At 56.4% G+C, this 16,869-nt stretch overlaps 1 protein-coding gene across 4 annotated transcripts; it reads left to right on the top strand.

Moving 5' to 3' along the window:
• The first annotated feature begins 2,881 nt into the window (after positions 1–2,881).
• Positions 2,882–15,327, top strand: GDAP1L1 (ganglioside induced differentiation associated protein 1 like 1). 4 transcript variants are annotated; one of them, XM_009955541.2, is made up of 6 exons: positions 2,882–3,061; positions 5,857–6,049; positions 9,435–9,608; positions 11,754–11,851; positions 12,003–12,117; positions 14,984–15,327. In XM_009955541.2, the coding sequence occupies exons 1-6, from the start codon at positions 2,882–2,884 to the stop codon at positions 15,325–15,327; spliced, it is 1,104 nt and encodes a 367-aa protein (XP_009953843.1). The 4 variants fall into 4 exon arrangements, with proteins under 4 accessions (XP_009953843.1, XP_009953842.1, XP_009953844.1 ...); XM_009955540.2 differs by having other exon boundaries at positions 5,830–6,049; XM_009955542.2 differs by lacking the exon at positions 9,435–9,608.
• The last annotated feature ends 1,542 nt before the right edge of the window (positions 15,328–16,869 follow it).

The raw sequence follows: 16,869 nt of genomic DNA, 5'->3' as shown, positions 1-16,869 counted from the left end.
CTGCTTGCTGCCTGCCTGAAACCTCAAGTGTTACTAGCAAACGGCATCTTCCCTAGGAACGCCTGTGCAGCACGATCAGCTTGACTGATGAGCATCAGCGCTCAGCCTCAGAGGTGGCCTGCTACAAGGGGTGCTGAGCGCAGCCCTGCCAGCCTTGCTGCTCCCAGCCTGCTGCTGTACCTGCCCCAACAAGCCTGGTGAATTTTTTCTGCCCACAGTTGCCCTAGGATGTCTCCCCACTCAATCTAAAGAAGAACATGTCTAAAATATTCTGAGAAAGCACTGGTGGGCTTGCAGCACTCCCAGGCATTTCCTCAGAGCAGATCCTCCCTCTCTACTCCTATCTCAGCAGATCCAGGCTGGTTTATTTTTTTTTTGGTGGCTTCCCCCCACCCCTAGCACTTTACAAGTTACTTGCCTATCTGGTTTCAGCACTAGCTCATCCAAAGCGGGATGCAGTAAGGCACCCTGGATCAATGAAATTCATTTCTCCCCTTACAGAAGCCAAACCGAGTCCTAGCTAAGCTTTACACAGGCAGACGCTGAATCAGGCCACTGATGGGGGGGAAAAAAATAAAAAAAAATATAAAAAAAAATTAATGGAGCTGACTACAGCCCAATTTCCACCCTCTCCTAAAACAGGGAAGGTGTTTCTGTGCCTGCAGTCCCATGACTGCCTGTGGCCACCTGCTCTCTCCCCTTTGTAACGTTTGCATCAGCTCCGAGACGAGACACCCTGGACTGTCTATTTCTGAACTGCCAGCACCCATAATCCTGCCCAGATGGCACCTTCTGCCAGGGCTCTGCCAACACCACCGGGTCCGGCTGTTGCAGCATCCCATGGGGCAGCCCAGCATCGACCCCTTTTGCAGGCGGGGAGGCTGGAGAAAAGAGCTGGTGATGAACTCAAGGTCACACAAGGTCAGGGCACCCCTAAAGGGGGCTGGCACCCATCCTGCCCCTCAAGCCTTGCTCACTTTGGCAAGCCAAGCCCCAGGTAAATAAGTAAGTGCCTCCAGAGGCGTCGCATACCTGCAGGACCCAGAGGGGTGAAGCGACTTGTTGTTTTTTTATTCCCAACGGCGCAGCATTAATTCATCACAAAATATGCCACTAGATGGGGCTTTCTGGACAGCAATCCACAAGAGAGAATCGCTTCTGCTTGGTCAAGCTGCTCCTTTCCTTTTCTAATCCCAAAGGTGTCCTTTTCCAGTGAAAGGAGCCCCAGAAGACACTTCTTGGGCAGCATGGGCTCTCCTGCATGGAGCAGGCGGGAGGGGAGGCTGCAGAGCAGAGGGCAGGATGGTACTTCATGATGGGGCCAGCTCTCTAAAGCTCACTTTTCTCCGAGTTTGCAACATCAGGGGCCACCGCCCTGACTTTGCAGCCCCAAAGCAGAGGCCAAGCAAGACCCTTTCCCCGTGGGTGTCCCCAAGGCTAGTGCGGGGTCTCTGGCAGCACTTGGGAAGCCCTGGGCTGGGGAGGAAGGATGGTTTTGGGGGGCTGCTGCCTACAGGGGAGAAGGCAGGGAGGCGGCAGAGCAGGGTATAGCACTCCCCAGCCTCACCCTCCGCCATCGCCCTCCTGCACACCTTCAGGAGCAGAACATCCCAACACCAAAGGATTAACTTTCACCTCTCAGTCCCCAGAAAATTGCTCCTTTCAGTGTGTTCATGCAGCCAGGTACCAGTTTGGCCCTGCTCCCTCCCAATGCTCTTGGGTGAAGCGTGCCTCAGTTTCCCCACTTGAACAAGCCATCCCAAACCTTCCCCTGTTTGCAACCTCACCAGTTTCAGCATGGGTGGAGATGGGAGCAACACATGGAGGAGCTGCATTAGCACCCAGAGCTCTCTCACAGCCCCAAGACATGAGCTGGCTCCCCGTGCCCTCGCCTCCATCCCCTCTAGAACCTGCCCCTACAACTCCCATAACCAGGCTGGTTTTACCCCCCGGAACCGACAGCTAGTCCCATGTGTGTGAAATTATTTCCAAGCTGCCAGATTGCTGTAGATGGAGCGTGATGAAGCCAAGCATCATAAAACACAGGCCCAGATGTCCATGTCGCTGTGCCTAGAAAGGCATCAGCTGCCTACACGCATTTGCCTGCAAACCTCTGGGTGATGCTCGTAGTGCCCGGAGAGCAGCAGCTCCTTCCGGAGCTCCGGCTGGTTTGCTGTTGTGACACACCCTGCTAATTCTGGAAGCGACCCCCCAACCGTTCCTGCTTTGGTGCAGGAGGGTTTGTCTGGTTTGGCCCAGCACCCTGACTAGGGCTCTAGTACACAGCAAGGGCTCTGGGGCTCTACCCCGGTCCAGGCTACGTAACACCCATTAGGCAGTAATTAATCTGTGCTCTCCAAAAATCACCGAATACCTTGAAAGAGCCATTGCTGCTTCTTTCTGTGAAGGTTTCAAGGCAGGAAAGACTCCTGCTAGACATTTTAAAGCCGGTATCCATCAATGCAGCTATTTATCTATTTAGGCCATATCTAAACCAGTCAAAAAAAAAAAAAAAAAAGTCTTAATCTCTGCTGCAAAATATCCCTAAAGAGCCGCAGGGGTTGGAGGTGCCCCGGATTGCCGAGCTGGCAGGCAGGCAGGCAGCAGGAGCCTCCGCTGCTGACTCGCCTATTGAAGCGATGCCTGCACGTTTCCGTGGGAGCCCCGCCACGAGCAGGGACGGGCTGCGATTCCACCCGCGCCACCGCCACTGCTGCCACCATCCTCTCCTGTGACCCCCGGCACCCACCGCCCCACGCTGCCCACCCCAGCCAGCGAGACGGAGCTGCCCCGGGAGTGATGCTGCTGGCAGGAGCCCATGTGATGCTGGGCTAGCGCCGCTCGCTCCCTCGTCCCTCTCCCCGCTCGCTCGCAGCCTGTCATGGCGACTCCCAATAATGTTACTCCCACCAACTGCAGCTGGTGGCCCATCTCAGCGCTGGAGAACGACGCAGGGAAATCCACGGAGGGGGAGGAAAACCAGGACCCAACAGACCCCGCTCTCAAATCCCAGGACAGACTGGTTTTGTACCACTGGACCCAGTCCTTCAGCTCGCAAAAGGTAAAAAAGAAAAAAATAATTGCTCGGCCGGGTTCCTAGGGAAGAATCACCTCCAGTCCCCAGGGCATCCCCTGGCCTGGGGAGGATGGATGCAATCGCGGGGAGAGCAAGGGGCTCGTCCCCAGGGCTGGTGAGGGCATCAGCGTGTGGACGGGCAGCTCTTTTGTACCAGCGGTTCTGCCTTTTAACAGCGTCTGCCTGGAGAGAGGACAGGGATGGGCGGCAGGGGCTCAGCCAAACCCTGCTTTTGCTTTGGAATCGCGGCTTGCACCACGAGCCACCTCGGCTTTGTGCTCGCTCGCAGCCTGACCCTGGTGTGGCCAGGAGCGCAGACAAAGGCTGAGCTGGGCCCCAGGACCACCCTGCTGCTGGGAGAGGGGGAAGCAGCCCCCGAGCCGGGCTCCTTCCAGGGAGCGGACCCCGGCACGCAGCGACAGTTTACCCCTCACATTGCAGCAGCGCCCTGGAAATCCTATTCCAGGGGTGCCCCAGCGAGAAATCACATTTTCCGGGCAATAGTAAACACTCATTTTGCAAGCACAGCAGCTGTGTAGCAAACCCGACCTCCCCCTCCTGGCCCCAACCCCCCTGTCATTCCCTCACCATTAATATTATATGGGGAATGGGCTATTCGGAGGGATGGGGGGGAACACAAAGTTCCCCTGGTGCAAGGGCCCCCTGGAGCCCCGTGGGGAAGCCGGCGGCAGAGACGCCCCGTTCTACTCGCAGGCACAAAGGAAGGGGAGGATGCCCAATGCAGCAGGGTGCCTGCACATGGTTGGCTTTGCCGCTGCCAGCAGCGGGTGACTAATGGGCTCCTGATCCGCACTGGTGAGGGATGCTCGTGCCCAGCTCCCCTGCCTCGCGCTGGGCTCGCTGTTATTTTTGGGCTTGCTCATTCGGCAGCCGGGAGGCAGCGGTTCAGGCACTTCTTGTAAGGGGTTTCCTGCAACTGGCCTCACCTCCGTGGGGCTGGGGACGCTGGGGACAGGGCAGGTCATACCTAGAGCTACAAGGCCACCTGGCACTGCTTCGAGCTTCGGTTTTGAGGTCACTTGCAAGAAAAGAGCGTTTGCAGGAAGGTGGATGAGCACAAGCTGGTGTGATGGACATTGCAGGGCGGGGAGCGGTGGGGGCTGCACGGGACCCCCCTGCAGAGGAGTTTTTCTTGGAGCTGGTTATGGGCGAAGGTTTTCCCGCTCTGCCCTGGGAGCTGCTCGGAACCGCCCTCCGTGGGCACTGGGCTGTTTGTGGGAGGGATCCTGAGCGCCCCCCCCGCAGGATCTGGCCCTCCCTGCAAAGGGATTTTTGGAGTTTTACAGCCAGTGTTGGGTTTTTACACAAGATGTCTCATCGCAGCCATGCCAGCGCTGTGGGGACGGGCTGGGGGGTCTGGGCACATTTCATCACCCCCAGCTGGGACCCCGGCAGCTGCCTCCTGCCAGGCCTTCGGCCTTGGCTCTTCATAGCAGAACAGAGACGTGTGGGGAGTCTGTGGAGCAATGCCCCAGGTGGTCCTACCCAGGGTTTATCTATCAGCTGGGAGGAAAAGGCTGAGAGCAAGTTGCAGTTGAGGGACCCAGGCTTTTCCTTGTTTGACTTTAAAAGATGAAATTAATTTGCCAGCTCTGTGAATAATTAATGACTAATTCCCTGGGAACTCTGAAGTACTCATAGAAATGCTTATATTTGTTAAGTTGTATTTTTAGCTGCTGCTAGTTGAAGGAGAACAAGTGCTTTTCCCTCATTCAGTGGTTCTGTAAGATGTGGCTGTTTCACATCTCCTGAGGGTTTTTTTGGGGGGCCGTTGGACATACTTCATTCATAACAGTCAGGTTTTTATAACCCAGAAGCCTAAAATGCCATCCTAGAGTGCATATTCAACACCATCTCAAGCACAGAGCAAAGCAGCAGGGTCAGCCCTGAGGGCCAGTCGTAGGCAACGGTGATGGGGATGGTGCCCTGCATCCAGCCCCAATCCTGCCTCCTCCGGCCAACTCTGCACCTCTGGACTCAGCTTTCCCACCCATGAGACAGGTGGGTGCCACCCCAGCAGTGCCGCTCGCTGGCCCGGCGCTGAGGGAGGGCAGCAGCAGGGGAAGGGGAAGGCAGCAGCCTGGAGCTGGAGGGATGCTGTGCAGGGGCTGCTTGAAACCCTCCCTGAAACAGAACCTCATCTCTGCTCAAAATGTGCCCAGCAAAGCCATCACGCACCCCCAAACGCAGGACATACCTGAGCTAGCATCCAGGCCTCCTTCAGCCAGGCAGTAGCACCCACTGGGGGCAAGGCATAGCGTTGCTGTAGCCTCTACTTCTTCTTCCTCCTCCTCCTCCTCGGGTGTGTGCTGGGCTATGCTGGGGCCCACAGCAGCATCACTGATTCCCCCCAGCTGGGGAGGTGCTGCCTCTCTCCACCTGCTGCTGAGGGATGGGCTCGCTGCCCACCAGCACCCCTGGCCCCTCCATCAGTCACACGGGCCACCAGTGACCAGCGGGAGGATGGTTGTCCATGATCCTGCAAAGTTAGGACGGGCTTGGGTCTCGCCCGTTTGCTGGGAAGGGAAACGCTCGCTTGGCTGCCTGGATTTTGCAGTTGCCCCATGCCAAGAGTTGCTCGGCTTCTTGCAGGACGAGCGTGTGTCACAGCACATCGCTGTGCTTAAGCGTCCAGGGAGGGCCAGGGAAGCGAAGTGGGGTGGCGGTGGGGCTTTCGGGGCTCTCGGGGTGCTTCAAGGGCTCTCGGGGCTGGCTCAATGTGTGGGGCTGAGCCCTTTCTCCCTGGCCTCTTGCCCCAGGTGCGGCTGGTCATCGCAGAGAAGGGGCTGCCCTGCGAGGAGCGGGACGTCAGCATGCCCCTGATGGAGCACAAGGAGCCCTGGTTCATGCGGCTCAACCTGGGGGAGGAGGTGCCCGTCATCATCCACAGGGACAACATCATCAGCGATTACAACCAGATCATCGACTACATGGAGAAGAACTTCACGGGAGGTAAGGGGGAGGGGGTGGGCTGCATCTTAGGGGAAACTTGGGTCTAATCCAGATGCTGTTTGCCAAGTGCACCCACTTTGTCCTTTAAAGTTTCAGCTTCCCCCCAGAAGAGCAGCAAGCTACCAGACCTCCCCAAACTTCTATGTTTTCCCATGAAAATGAAGGATTTCCAGCAGAAATCCACAAATGTCCCTTGGAAGTGCTACTGGAGGGCTCTGGGGGGGTTCATAGCTGGGTCCCCCCCTTTTTCTGCCTTGGAGGCCACATTCCCAAACCGGACTGTTTCCACCCATCCCTGTGGTGCATGGTGGCATCTCACCAGAGCCACAGCTGGCGCATTGCCCATGGGAATACTTCTGGGTTTGGTCATTTTTGTGCTTTGACCTCAGGTAATGGTATAAAAACTGCTGTAAGTGGCCCCGCTGAGACAAGGTGGGTTTAAGCGGGGTACTGCTGCCCCTGTCCCCTTCCTTGATGAGCCCTGTGTCACTGGCCATGGGCAGGGGCCCTGCCATCCCTGCTGCCACTGCACCTCAGAGAAAACTGCCTCTTTAAAGTGACACAAAGCCAGCAGTGCTGGGAACCATGGGAGGATGATGTGACACAAGCCCAGAGGAAGGGACAGCCGGGAGAGGGAAGCTCGTATTCCCCCCGGAGCAGGGCTGCAGTCAGCGGCCAGCCGAGCCCGGCACACAGGGATGCTGAGATGGCGCTTGAAGGCAGCAGTTTGCACGGCCACTGCAGCAAGCAGCCTCTTCCCAGCGTCTCACGTCCCTTTGCCCTCATTTCCCCAGCCCTGCGGGCTGTCAGGCTGGGGCGCTCCGCTGAGGAGCCTTCAAAGCTGAGCAGGGAGCTCGGGCTGTGCCATCATCCTCCTTGCAAGAGACATCAAAAACATCTCAAAATAACTCCCGAAGCAAGGGCGTCTTGCCAGCTCAGCTGCTGTCCTCTCCCAGTCCCGCCGCGGTGGTGCCGCTCGGTGGGGGCACGGTGCTCGCTCACCGGTGGGGCAGCGGGGATGGGATCGGTCAGCAGGACCCTGCGCTGGCAGCAGCTCCCAGGGAATGGCAGCCACCTTCCTGCCACGGGGCAGCAGGGAGCATTGTCCCGTGGTCCCCGCACTGCGCAGCAGCTTCACCCGGTCTCTGCGAAGGGCAGGTGGTCCGGCATATGTGACAACAGGCTGTCCCCAGCAGGAGGGGAACACAGTGCTGCCTGTGCACTGGGAAACTCCAGTCATCGAGATTTTCCAGCCAGGTGCAATTTCTTACGTTTTTGCTGAGAAATGGAGAGGGGAAGCTCCAGGGAAGTGGGCCCAGAACATCACTCCCTGCTGCGTGCTCTGCTCCGAGCCATCGCCCACCAATGCATTGCCACCATGGCAAAAGCGTTTTCAGGATGCCGCGGCAATGGTCCCAGGGGGAATCACCCACCTGGCAGAAATGTGAAGAGCTTGAAAATGCCTTGATAAGAAGGTGTGTTCACTGAGTTTATTTTTCCTTGGGCTGGGAGCATGGCCTTTTTCAGCTGCTTACACATACCCTGAGGGTCGGCTATCAGTGAAGGGTGGTGTGATGAGCAGTGGTTTTCTTTCCCAACTTTGAGGGTGACTCTCACTAGGGCGCTGCTCAGCGGTGCCAAAAAACCACTGATGAGTTGGCTGGTTGCAATGCATCTCAGAGTTTGGGCGAGGGGCTCCTCCCAGGGCTGCACCCCCAGCCCCGTCCTGAGCCTGCCCCCATCCCACCTTTGCATGGCACATCACTTGCTGACTATATGCAACAGCAGCCCATAGGTGCAGGTCTGCCATGGCCTGCAAAGACAGGGCAAGCACCATCCCACCTAACCCCCCCCCTGGGACGTGCTGAAGGACGCAGGCCAGTGGCCAGTGTGCCGCTATTTCATTGTGGTCGCTCCGTCTCGCTGCCAGACTGGGCAGTCGCTCTGGAAGTCCTGGTTTCCAGCCTCAGCCCCAGCCCGTCAGGTGCTGGCGGGGAGCACTGTGGAAGGAGCACGCAGGCTACAAGTCGGTTATTATTTCATTCAGCTGATCCCTTTTCTCGGATGGAAAATCCCCGCTTGGAGAGCTGGAGTCCAGGCAGCGCAGGCAGCAAGCAGCCGGCGGGCAGGGAGGAGCTACCAAAACCTCCCCTCGCTCAGGGGACAGTAACTGATGCCCGTCGGTCAGAACGACTCTGTGGAGCCTACCAGCAGAGCCAGCCCCGAACCAGAGCCGTTAGGAGGTTTGCAATACAGGAGCTGCCAAAATTTCCCTGGCTCCTGTCCAGCTGTAGGTGCCGGCAGCCGCGAGGCTGCCTGTCCCAGGGCAGGGCGAGCTGTGCGTCTCGGCGGGGCGGGCAGCACCAGGCTATGCCCACAGCCTTGCTCCTGCCGCTGGCAGTGGGGCCGGGTGGAACTGTCATTTCAGGCCCTTAATTAAGGAGCTGTGTTGGCCATGTCTGCCAAAGCCCTTCTGCCGATATGCCTTACACTCAGCCCGAGGCACCGGCATGCGGTGAGCCCTGCACTGGGAACAGCATGTGGGTAACTGGGTGCACCGAGTCCTGGTGGTAAATTTACTCACTACCTATTAACTGCTACCTGAAAATGCCATAACCATTTATGATCCTATAAAAAAATGGATCTGATATTCCTGGGGGAGACAAGAGCAACACTTCACTCCTTGTGGTGTCACCCGCTGTATATTTTCAGATGAAAGTGTAATAAAAAGAGCAGGATACAAACTGCCATCTGCAAAAGATGAATAAAACCCAACAAGGCGAGGGAGGTGCCGAGCCAGCTGGGGTGAGGGACGGTCCTGCAACTGAGGCATCGGCTGAGCGCAGAGGGAAGAGGTGCTGGGCTCCTTCTTTGGTCATCTACTCCACGATGACCCATTTTGAACAGGATTTTCCAGGAAGCCCAAGAAAATTAGGTGCCTCATTGCCACCAGTGTAACAAGTGTGTAACTCAGGAGATCCCAAACTGTTTTAGTTCTTTTCTGCAGAACAGTAAGATTTTGTTCCCCTTCTAAGAGATGCGAAACCACAGTGTACAAACTCAGGGGGCTGCAAAGACAAAGGGCTTGCTACACTGAGCTGCTGGAGTCACGGGGGCTGCAGGGCTGGGTAACGACACGCATACGCATCGCTGTGGTCCTGTGGGTTTGCCCGTCTCTGGGCACGGGCTGGACGTGCTCCTGGCCAGGATGGGCAGCAGGCAGAGCTTGGGGCACAGCTTTGAGTTAAAGCACCACCCCAGCCAGCCCTGCTCGGAGGTGGCTCAAGCAGGATTGCACACTGGTGTCCAGTGCAGGCTAATGAGCCACTAGGGAGTGGCTGAGCGCCCCCGGGGCCCACTGACAGCTTTCCCTTTGCCCTCGCAGAAAACATCACCCAGCTGATCCCCGAGCCGGGCAGCCTGCTGCACTCCCGGGTGCTGCAGTACCGGGAGCTGCTGGACTCGCTCCCCATGGACGCCTACACGCACGGCTGCATCCTGCACCCCGAGCTCACCACCGACTCCATGATCCCAAAGTACGCGACCGCTGAGATCCGCAGTAAGTCGCCTCTCCAGCGGGGCTGCCCAGGGCCGGCGCCAGCAGGATGGTTCCCCAGCCCTTCCCTGGGGCTCGGTTTGGCTCCACAGCCTGCCCAGGCACCCTGCTCTTGCTCATCTCCCCTTTCCACCAGTGCAGGCGGGGACAGAGCTGGGAAACAGCAAAGCACAGCTAATTTGGGAGCTCTAGGCACCCTGTAGAGGCTTCCTAGCCCCAGGGGTGTCTGGGCTCCCATGGGCCATGCACACTTCTTGCTCATCTCTTCCTAGGGCATATAAATTTGCTCCCTCTCCCTCCGATAGCTCTAAGGGTAAAAGTGGGAGAGTACAGCCAGACTGAATTGCAGATAGTGGATGAATCGGCATAAGACTGTGTACCTGACCTTCAAGCACTCATGAAACATTGACGATGCTTAATATAACTCAGTGGCAAGGATTGCTCCTGGAGAGTCCTTCGCCTGAAAAGTCCCTTGACCTTGTTAGGAGAGCACCAGTGTGCCCCATATCTCTCCCCTCCTTTAGGCTCTGGACCCAAATGGCACCCATAGCAAACAGTGTTCCCTCCGCAGCGTCCCTTCAGCTGCCTGGGTTGCGGGTAGTCCCTCTGAGATGGGATGCACTCAGCCACAAAGAGAGATGGGCTGTTCCTGAGGTGTACCGCACGGTCTGCCCTGCCTCTGCTGGCACCTTGCACAGGCAGCTGTCCTCATGTCACCGAGTGTCACCTCCACCCCCAGATCTTGGGCAGATGCAGGGTGCAGAGCCCATCCCCACCCCAAACGGTGCTGCTGTAATAGACTCAGACCCCATCTGCCTCGCATCGCCTCCCCAGCACTTTGCTGAGGACTTAAAAAATATCTTCTCACCCAAATCTCCTCACTGGTGGCATTTTTCCAAAGCCATTGCAAAGGAAGGTGCTGTAGGCCAGTCTGTGGGATGCCCCGGGGCTGGTGGTGCCCTTCCTCTCCAGCACATCCCCTATGCCCAGGCAATGTCTCGGCTGCCCCGTTGCAGTGCGTGCTGAAGCAAATCCATATAGTTGTGTCCCGAGGAGAGGGTGAACTAAGGGCCAGGCTCTCCCAAGGGGAACAGGGGAACGAAACTAGGGTGATAGCCAGGCTTCCCTCTGAGTTACAGCCCCAGGAGAGCTGGCTGGGAGCCTTAGCGAGCACAAGCTTCAAGGCTTGTCATGGAAAACAGGGAACTTCACCATTTTGTGACAGCATACAGCCCGCTGCTGGCTGCCACCCCGGCCAGCCCTGGCACCTCCTGCACCAATGCGTCGGCAGAGCCAAGCCCTTGTTGGAGGGAACACAGAGGGAGAGACAGATGGTCCCTGGCAGGAAGAGATTAGCCCAGCTTCGGGTAATTTATGTCGTCCCTAAGGTGTTACTCTGCATCTTGTATTCTCTTCCTCCATGTACTCTGCTCCTTTCCCTCCATTAGCTCCCTTGCACAAAGCTCTTCGCATCCTCCCCATGTGGGGAAGGAGAAGGGCGGGCATCTCTCCCATGCTCAGGATGGTCTCCATGCTGCCGAATTGCATCCCTGAACACCGAGCCGGGGCAGGACAGCTCCATTCGGGAGGGAGCACCCCCTCCTGTGCTGCTCCCTGCCGTGCTGCTCTGCACGCACACCCACACGTGGGCAGGCGTCTCAGACATCCCAAAGGACTGACCTGCTAGGGATGGAGCTGCAGGAACCAGGTTATGGGAAAGCTCAGGGATGTTCTTAAAACAGTAAGACACAGAGAGAAAGAGAGATCTGCTGGCAGCTCTAATATGAATCCAGCAGAGGAAATGAAGAGCTGACAGCCCCCCCCCAAAACCTGCAGAGCTGGGACTCACCAAGGCCAGGGAGGGGATCTGTCATACCCTGCAGCCAGCGCTGCCCTGCCGTGAGCGGATGGGAGGGCTGAAGCAGCCGTGTGCCCTCAGGAGGGTGTGTGATGCCCCAGCCACCTGCCCCTATAGCAGCACAGCAGCAGCAAGCCACAAATTTGGCCCATTTTAGCTCTCTGCTGTGTGTTTTTTGGTGCCACAGCACTATTCTGCATGTAGGATGAGGTGCTCTGCTATCGGACACAAGGTCATCCCGACCCGTGCCAAACACAGCCCCCCCAGCCCCTCTGTCTCTCTCTTCCCAGGACATTTAGCTAACGCCAGCACAGAGCTGATGAAGCTGGACCATGAAGAGGAGCCACAGCTATCAGAGCCCTACCTCTCCAAGCAGAAGAAGCTCATGGTAAGGGGGTCAAAGCCACACACATAATATGGTGGTGGAGGCACATGACCCATGGACCTGCCATGGGCACCTGGTGCCTCGTGTCCCTGCATGGTTGCAGGGACATGTATCCATCCACCCATCCCCCATCCTAACCCCATTCTCCACCCAGGCCAAGATCCTGGAGCATGACAATGTGAACTACTTGAAGAAGATCCTTGGTGAACTGGGGATGGTGCTAGATCAGATCGAGGCCGAACTGGAGAAGAGGAAACTGGAGTACCAAGGTAGGTGCTGGGCTGCATTTATGGGTTTTCCATACAAGGCTGAGGTTTGACACTGAGTGCAGCCAATGGCTTTGCACCTAATGAACATCCCCCACAGGGCAATCACCAGTGGGGCTGGGGCTGCCACTGGGCTCTCCCAGTTTTGGATGCACTGATATCATTGCAGCCGTGGTCTGACTAACCTCCAGCAAACGACCCCTGCTCTGGGGAGCCTCTGCACCGCTTGCCACAGGGGAACCTGCTCTACAGGAGCTCCAAAGTCATTGCAGGGTGGTGCAAGGCCCCCTCTGCCCCAGTGAGGGGCTGCCAGTGACACATCTGGCTGGTTCAGGAAGGAGCAGGCTGGCCCCGGGGTTCTTGCACCATGAGGAGCACAGACTGACAGAAGCACAAGGCTGGGGACAGGTCCCGCAGCCAACCCCACCCTGGCCATGGGGCTGCAGCACATCCCAACAGAGCACAGGCAGGGAAACCTGATGGGAATTTGAGGGGCCCTGGAGGTGTGGGAGCCGTTACAGGACCTGCGTCAAGTGCCAGTGGGTGGGAGAGAGCGACACCAGCCGTCCCCGACATCAAATACACGCTGCTGGTGCCTGCTGAGAGCCACCCCGGCGCCCTGGCAGACAGGGGTGCATGGGCACAGCTGGGCATCGCTTGTCCTGCTGTCACCCCAGGATGATGCCGTCATCCTCTTGTTCCTGCTGCTGGCAGGGCTTGAAACCCCAGCCCTGGGACGGTGGCAGCCGCCAGAACCGCGGTGCCACGGCTGGAGCAGCGCCCAGATGCAGTTAATCGGGACGGCCCCGCAGCTGCCCTGCCCTCGGGGGTGGCCTCCGCTGTGGGGAGCCGCGCGTCACGCTCGGGGCTGCACCGAAGGGCCCTCGGAGGTGCCAAGGTTGGGTCCTGCAAGGCACCGGGTTGGGGATTTGCTGGAAGCCCTGATGCATGCACAGCAGCACCCTGCGTTGCCCTGATCGCCTCCAACGAACACTCATTAACTGACCTGAGAGCTGGGACAGCTCAGCAGAATTCTGCCTAACGAGGTGCCCTCGGAGGATGTCCCGGGTGCCTGGAGCAGAGGTGTGGCTGCTGCTGGCACCTGGGCGCCCTGCTGCCCTCAGTCCTTGTGTGCTGCTCCTGCCCTCTGCTCCGGGCCCCCAAATTCCCCGCTCTGTGCCCACGGCCAGGTCAGGATCTCAGCAGCGGGCACAAGCACCAGCCCTTTGGCACCTTCCCAGGAGCCGCAGTGCAGCAGCTCTCCTCCCACGCAGCCCAGGCTGCCGGCCTGACACGCAGCAATGCAGGCAGGGCAGGGCGGGCAGGAGGAGGGTGGGAGATGCCGCGGGAGCACAGGGTGACCCCCTGCCACAGGCACCCTGTTTGGCTGGGACAGGCTGGGGCTGCTGTGAATGCAAAGGGGGCAAATTGCCTTTGCTCACGCTTCTGCCCCACCTCGGTGCTGGGAAGGGGTGCAAGGAGCCGGGGCAACCCACAGCCGGGTCCAGAACTCAGCAGTGGGTGCAAGCCCAGAGCCAGGAGGGGTAGGGCTGGATCACAGCTCTCTCCCAAAGTTGCCATCCTCACATGTGCTTTCTCCTTCACCCACAGCAGTGCCTGGAAGCAAGGCAGCCATCTCAGCCCCACTTCCCTTACCTCTGAGCCTTACCTCAGGGTCCCCGCAGCACCCAGGAGGCTCTGGCTGCAGGCTGCAGCACCCCCCCAATTCATTAGTCACTGAAAAAACATTTATTGACTAATTAGGCACAGGCAATCTGTCCACTCGGGCTGTGCCTCCAGCAGGATTAGGAAGGCTGCCAAGTGGCTACAAATGAGGGCTGCTAATTACCAGTAATTCCCCTGTGCCTGTGCAGGGGTGCAACAAAGGTGCCGCTCTCTCCCTCCTGGATATAACAGTCACCAGGCAGTGGAAAAGATTCAAAATTAGGGATTTGGTGCAAAGCCAGGGTCTGAGGCTGGATGGGGCCAGGTTTTGTGTCCCTTCTGCTGTTCTTCCTTATCTGCACCTCTGTCCATCTGCTTTAGCTCCATCCCAGCCCTGCTCCTTAGCATTGAAAGGGCATCAGGGGAGTGTTTAACGCTATCCTGGCCTGAGCCCACATCTTCCAGTCTAACAACAGCTGGACATCTCTCTGGTGAGGTTATTTCCAGGGTCACCTCTTATGAGGGGCTGTCAATGCTTTGGTGTCTTTCCTCACGCCCAGCATTCACCCTGAGCTCTGGCTCTTGGCACAGCTGTGCTGCCAGTTTTGGTGTCCTGGAACAAGGTCCCTGCTGCAGAGGAGTGGACACGGGCAGGACCTCCCCAACAGCACACAGGGAGAGCAGACAGGCTGGGCCAGCGAATGGTTTTGATTCCTGAGGATCTCACGCCTCCCTGAAATAGGAGAAGTTAACGTGACACTCCTGAAACAGCTCCCGGTACAGCCAAGGACAAACGCCGCTGCTGTCCCTGAGCATTAACACAGCAGAAGGGGTCACTGCACCGCATCTTCCTTCACGAGGGGCTAAGGGCCCTTTTCCAGGGACGGGAGGGTACGGCAGATGCCGCCTCCTGCTGCTCTTGACTTGGGAGAGAGGCAGCAAAGCCATTTTGCAGACAGCGATTTGTATCTTCATATGGGCTATAAATGCTCATCTCGTACTCCCAGCTTTGTGACCCCACATATCATCCATCACATAGCCTGGTAGATGGGGTCCGATCTCTTGGGATATCAGAGAGCTGAGGAAAAAAACCCAAACAGGTCCAATGCAAAGGCTCCTGCCTTTGTGGATGTTTGAGCAAGCCTTTAGGTGCCCACCCAAGGGTTTCTTCTTACCCTGCCTGCTCTGTCGCTTCTCTCTCCAGGGCAGAAGTGTGAACTTTGGCTCTGTGGATGCGTCTTTACCTTGGCTGACGTCTTGTTAGGAGCCACTCTGCACCGCCTCAAGTTTCTGGGACTCTCTAAGAAATACTGGGAAGATGGCAGCAGACCTAACCTACAGTCCTTCTTCGACAGGATACAAAAACGCTTCGCCTTCAGGAAAGTTTTGGGAGATATACATACCACGCTCCTCTCCGCAGTGGTACCCAATGCCTTCAGGCTGGTCAAGCGGAAACCTCCCTCCTTCTTCGGAGCCTCCTTCCTGATGGGATCTCTGGGGGGAATGGGATATTTTGCTTATTGGTACTTAAAGAAAAAATACATCTAGTGCTGGCTGCTTGGTGTTTAGTTTGGTGTCTCTGTGCTGTGTGAAATTATGATGAAGCCTCAGTAACTGTAATGAAATTTGAAGCAAGGTAATGAATAATTATATTGTTTAATGTAACATTCCATAGTCTAGAAGTAGAAACGTATACTGCAAGGAAATAAGACAACAACAAAAAACCCGCGTCAACTTGTAAATGCCTTTTTTAGGTTTAAGTATTCAACTCCAGCGAGAGGCTCAGGGGTTCACGGGCTCTGCCGTGCCCACTAGGAAGCGCCGCCGCCTCTAGCACCAGCCGGCTCCAGTGGGAGAGACGGGAACCCCGGGAAGTTTCCCAACACCCCAGTTAACTAATGGGACTCGGATACTCGGTCCCGTACGTTTGTGTTTCCAAATTGTTCACCGGCCACATTTCACACATGCAGGTAGTGGGGACTTTCTTCTTCTAGAACGTGTCGTTGTCGTTGTGCTTGGAGGCTTTCCTGGGAGCAGGGTGCAGTAGCTGGTCACAGTCAAGGTGGATTTGTGTTCTTCAAGTATCCATTTTTTAAATTATTTTCATTAAAAGGAGTATTTTTTATTGAGCTGCTCTTAGAATGTATCCACTTTCTACGTCTGGTTTTGGTGGGCTTTTTTTAAAAGAATTCAGTGTCTGTCTTTAACTGCCGCACTTTTTTCCTGAGATAAATAATTTTGACTTCCATCCTGAATTTTGGCCCATGAAGGAGATTATTGTTTTGAGCCTTTTGGCTCCGTCTCTTGAGTTTTCTTTCACGGATTTGCAAAGCATCTTTCACCGACTGAACATATCTGGACTCTGAAAAAGTACAACCATTTTCAGAACTTTTCAGCACTTTCCTGAAGGCACTTTGGCTTTCTCTTCCATCGGGGGCTCTTTTCTGTCATTTCCTCGCTGTGTGTTTTCTTAGAGACACTTTGCACAGAATCACGTTGATGACTTTCTTGTGCCTTTTGCATGTTGGAAAGAATAACGGGCCTCACTGCTACTCATGCTTTGAAAACTGAGATCCTCAATAAACCATATGGGAGGAGTAACTGCTTCACATTTCTAAATGTTCAACATCCTTCTAGTCTTATTTCAAAGCATGCCCATGGGCTGAGGGATGGGCAGGTGGTTTGTGCTTTTTCTCATGTACTGCGCTGCTATAAAACTCGCATGGAAACAGCACGTATTCCTCTTCCAAAGCACTCGTTTCTGTAAGCGCTCAGCCTGCTAGGATCTCCTCTGGCTGCTTTTCCGAGCGTTCCAGTGATCCCTAGCAAGTCATGCTGCGTCTCCAGGCTCAGGAATGTATGCCAAGTGTGGCTGAAGTAATACAAACTGCATTTGCCTCTGACTCAAAAATTATCTTTATGTATTTGAAAGCAGCAGGATTTCCCAGGAGCTTCAGTTCTGATACAACCTGGCAGCCATAGAACTGGGAATATTTAGCAGGAATTACAAGGGACGAGCACATAGGGATTACACAACGCAAAATGCACAAATTTATGCTGGGCTTGTCACAATTGGGTAGGCTGGTGTGA

Source organism: Leptosomus discolor, chromosome 17 (assembly GCF_034619465.1).
Source record: "Leptosomus discolor isolate bLepDis1 chromosome 17, bLepDis1.hap2, whole genome shotgun sequence".
NCBI classification, from domain to species: domain Eukaryota; kingdom Metazoa; phylum Chordata; class Aves; order Leptosomiformes; family Leptosomidae; genus Leptosomus; species Leptosomus discolor.
This window is presented reverse-complemented; position numbering and strand designations above follow the sequence as displayed.

Bases quoted from the DNA above. Each gene is read 5' to 3' on its own strand.
- GDAP1L1 (XM_009955540.2), top strand. From the start codon at position 2,882: ATGGCGACTCCCAATAATGTTACTCCCACCAACTGCAGCTGGTGGCCC. The intron at 9,609-11,753 runs GTAAGTCGCCTC...CTCTCTTCCCAG, and splicing joins CGCGACCGCTGAGATCCGCA to GACATTTAGCTAACGCCAGC. The intron at 12,118-14,983 runs GTAGGTGCTGGG...TTCTCTCTCCAG, and splicing joins GAGGAAACTGGAGTACCAAG to GGCAGAAGTGTGAACTTTGG.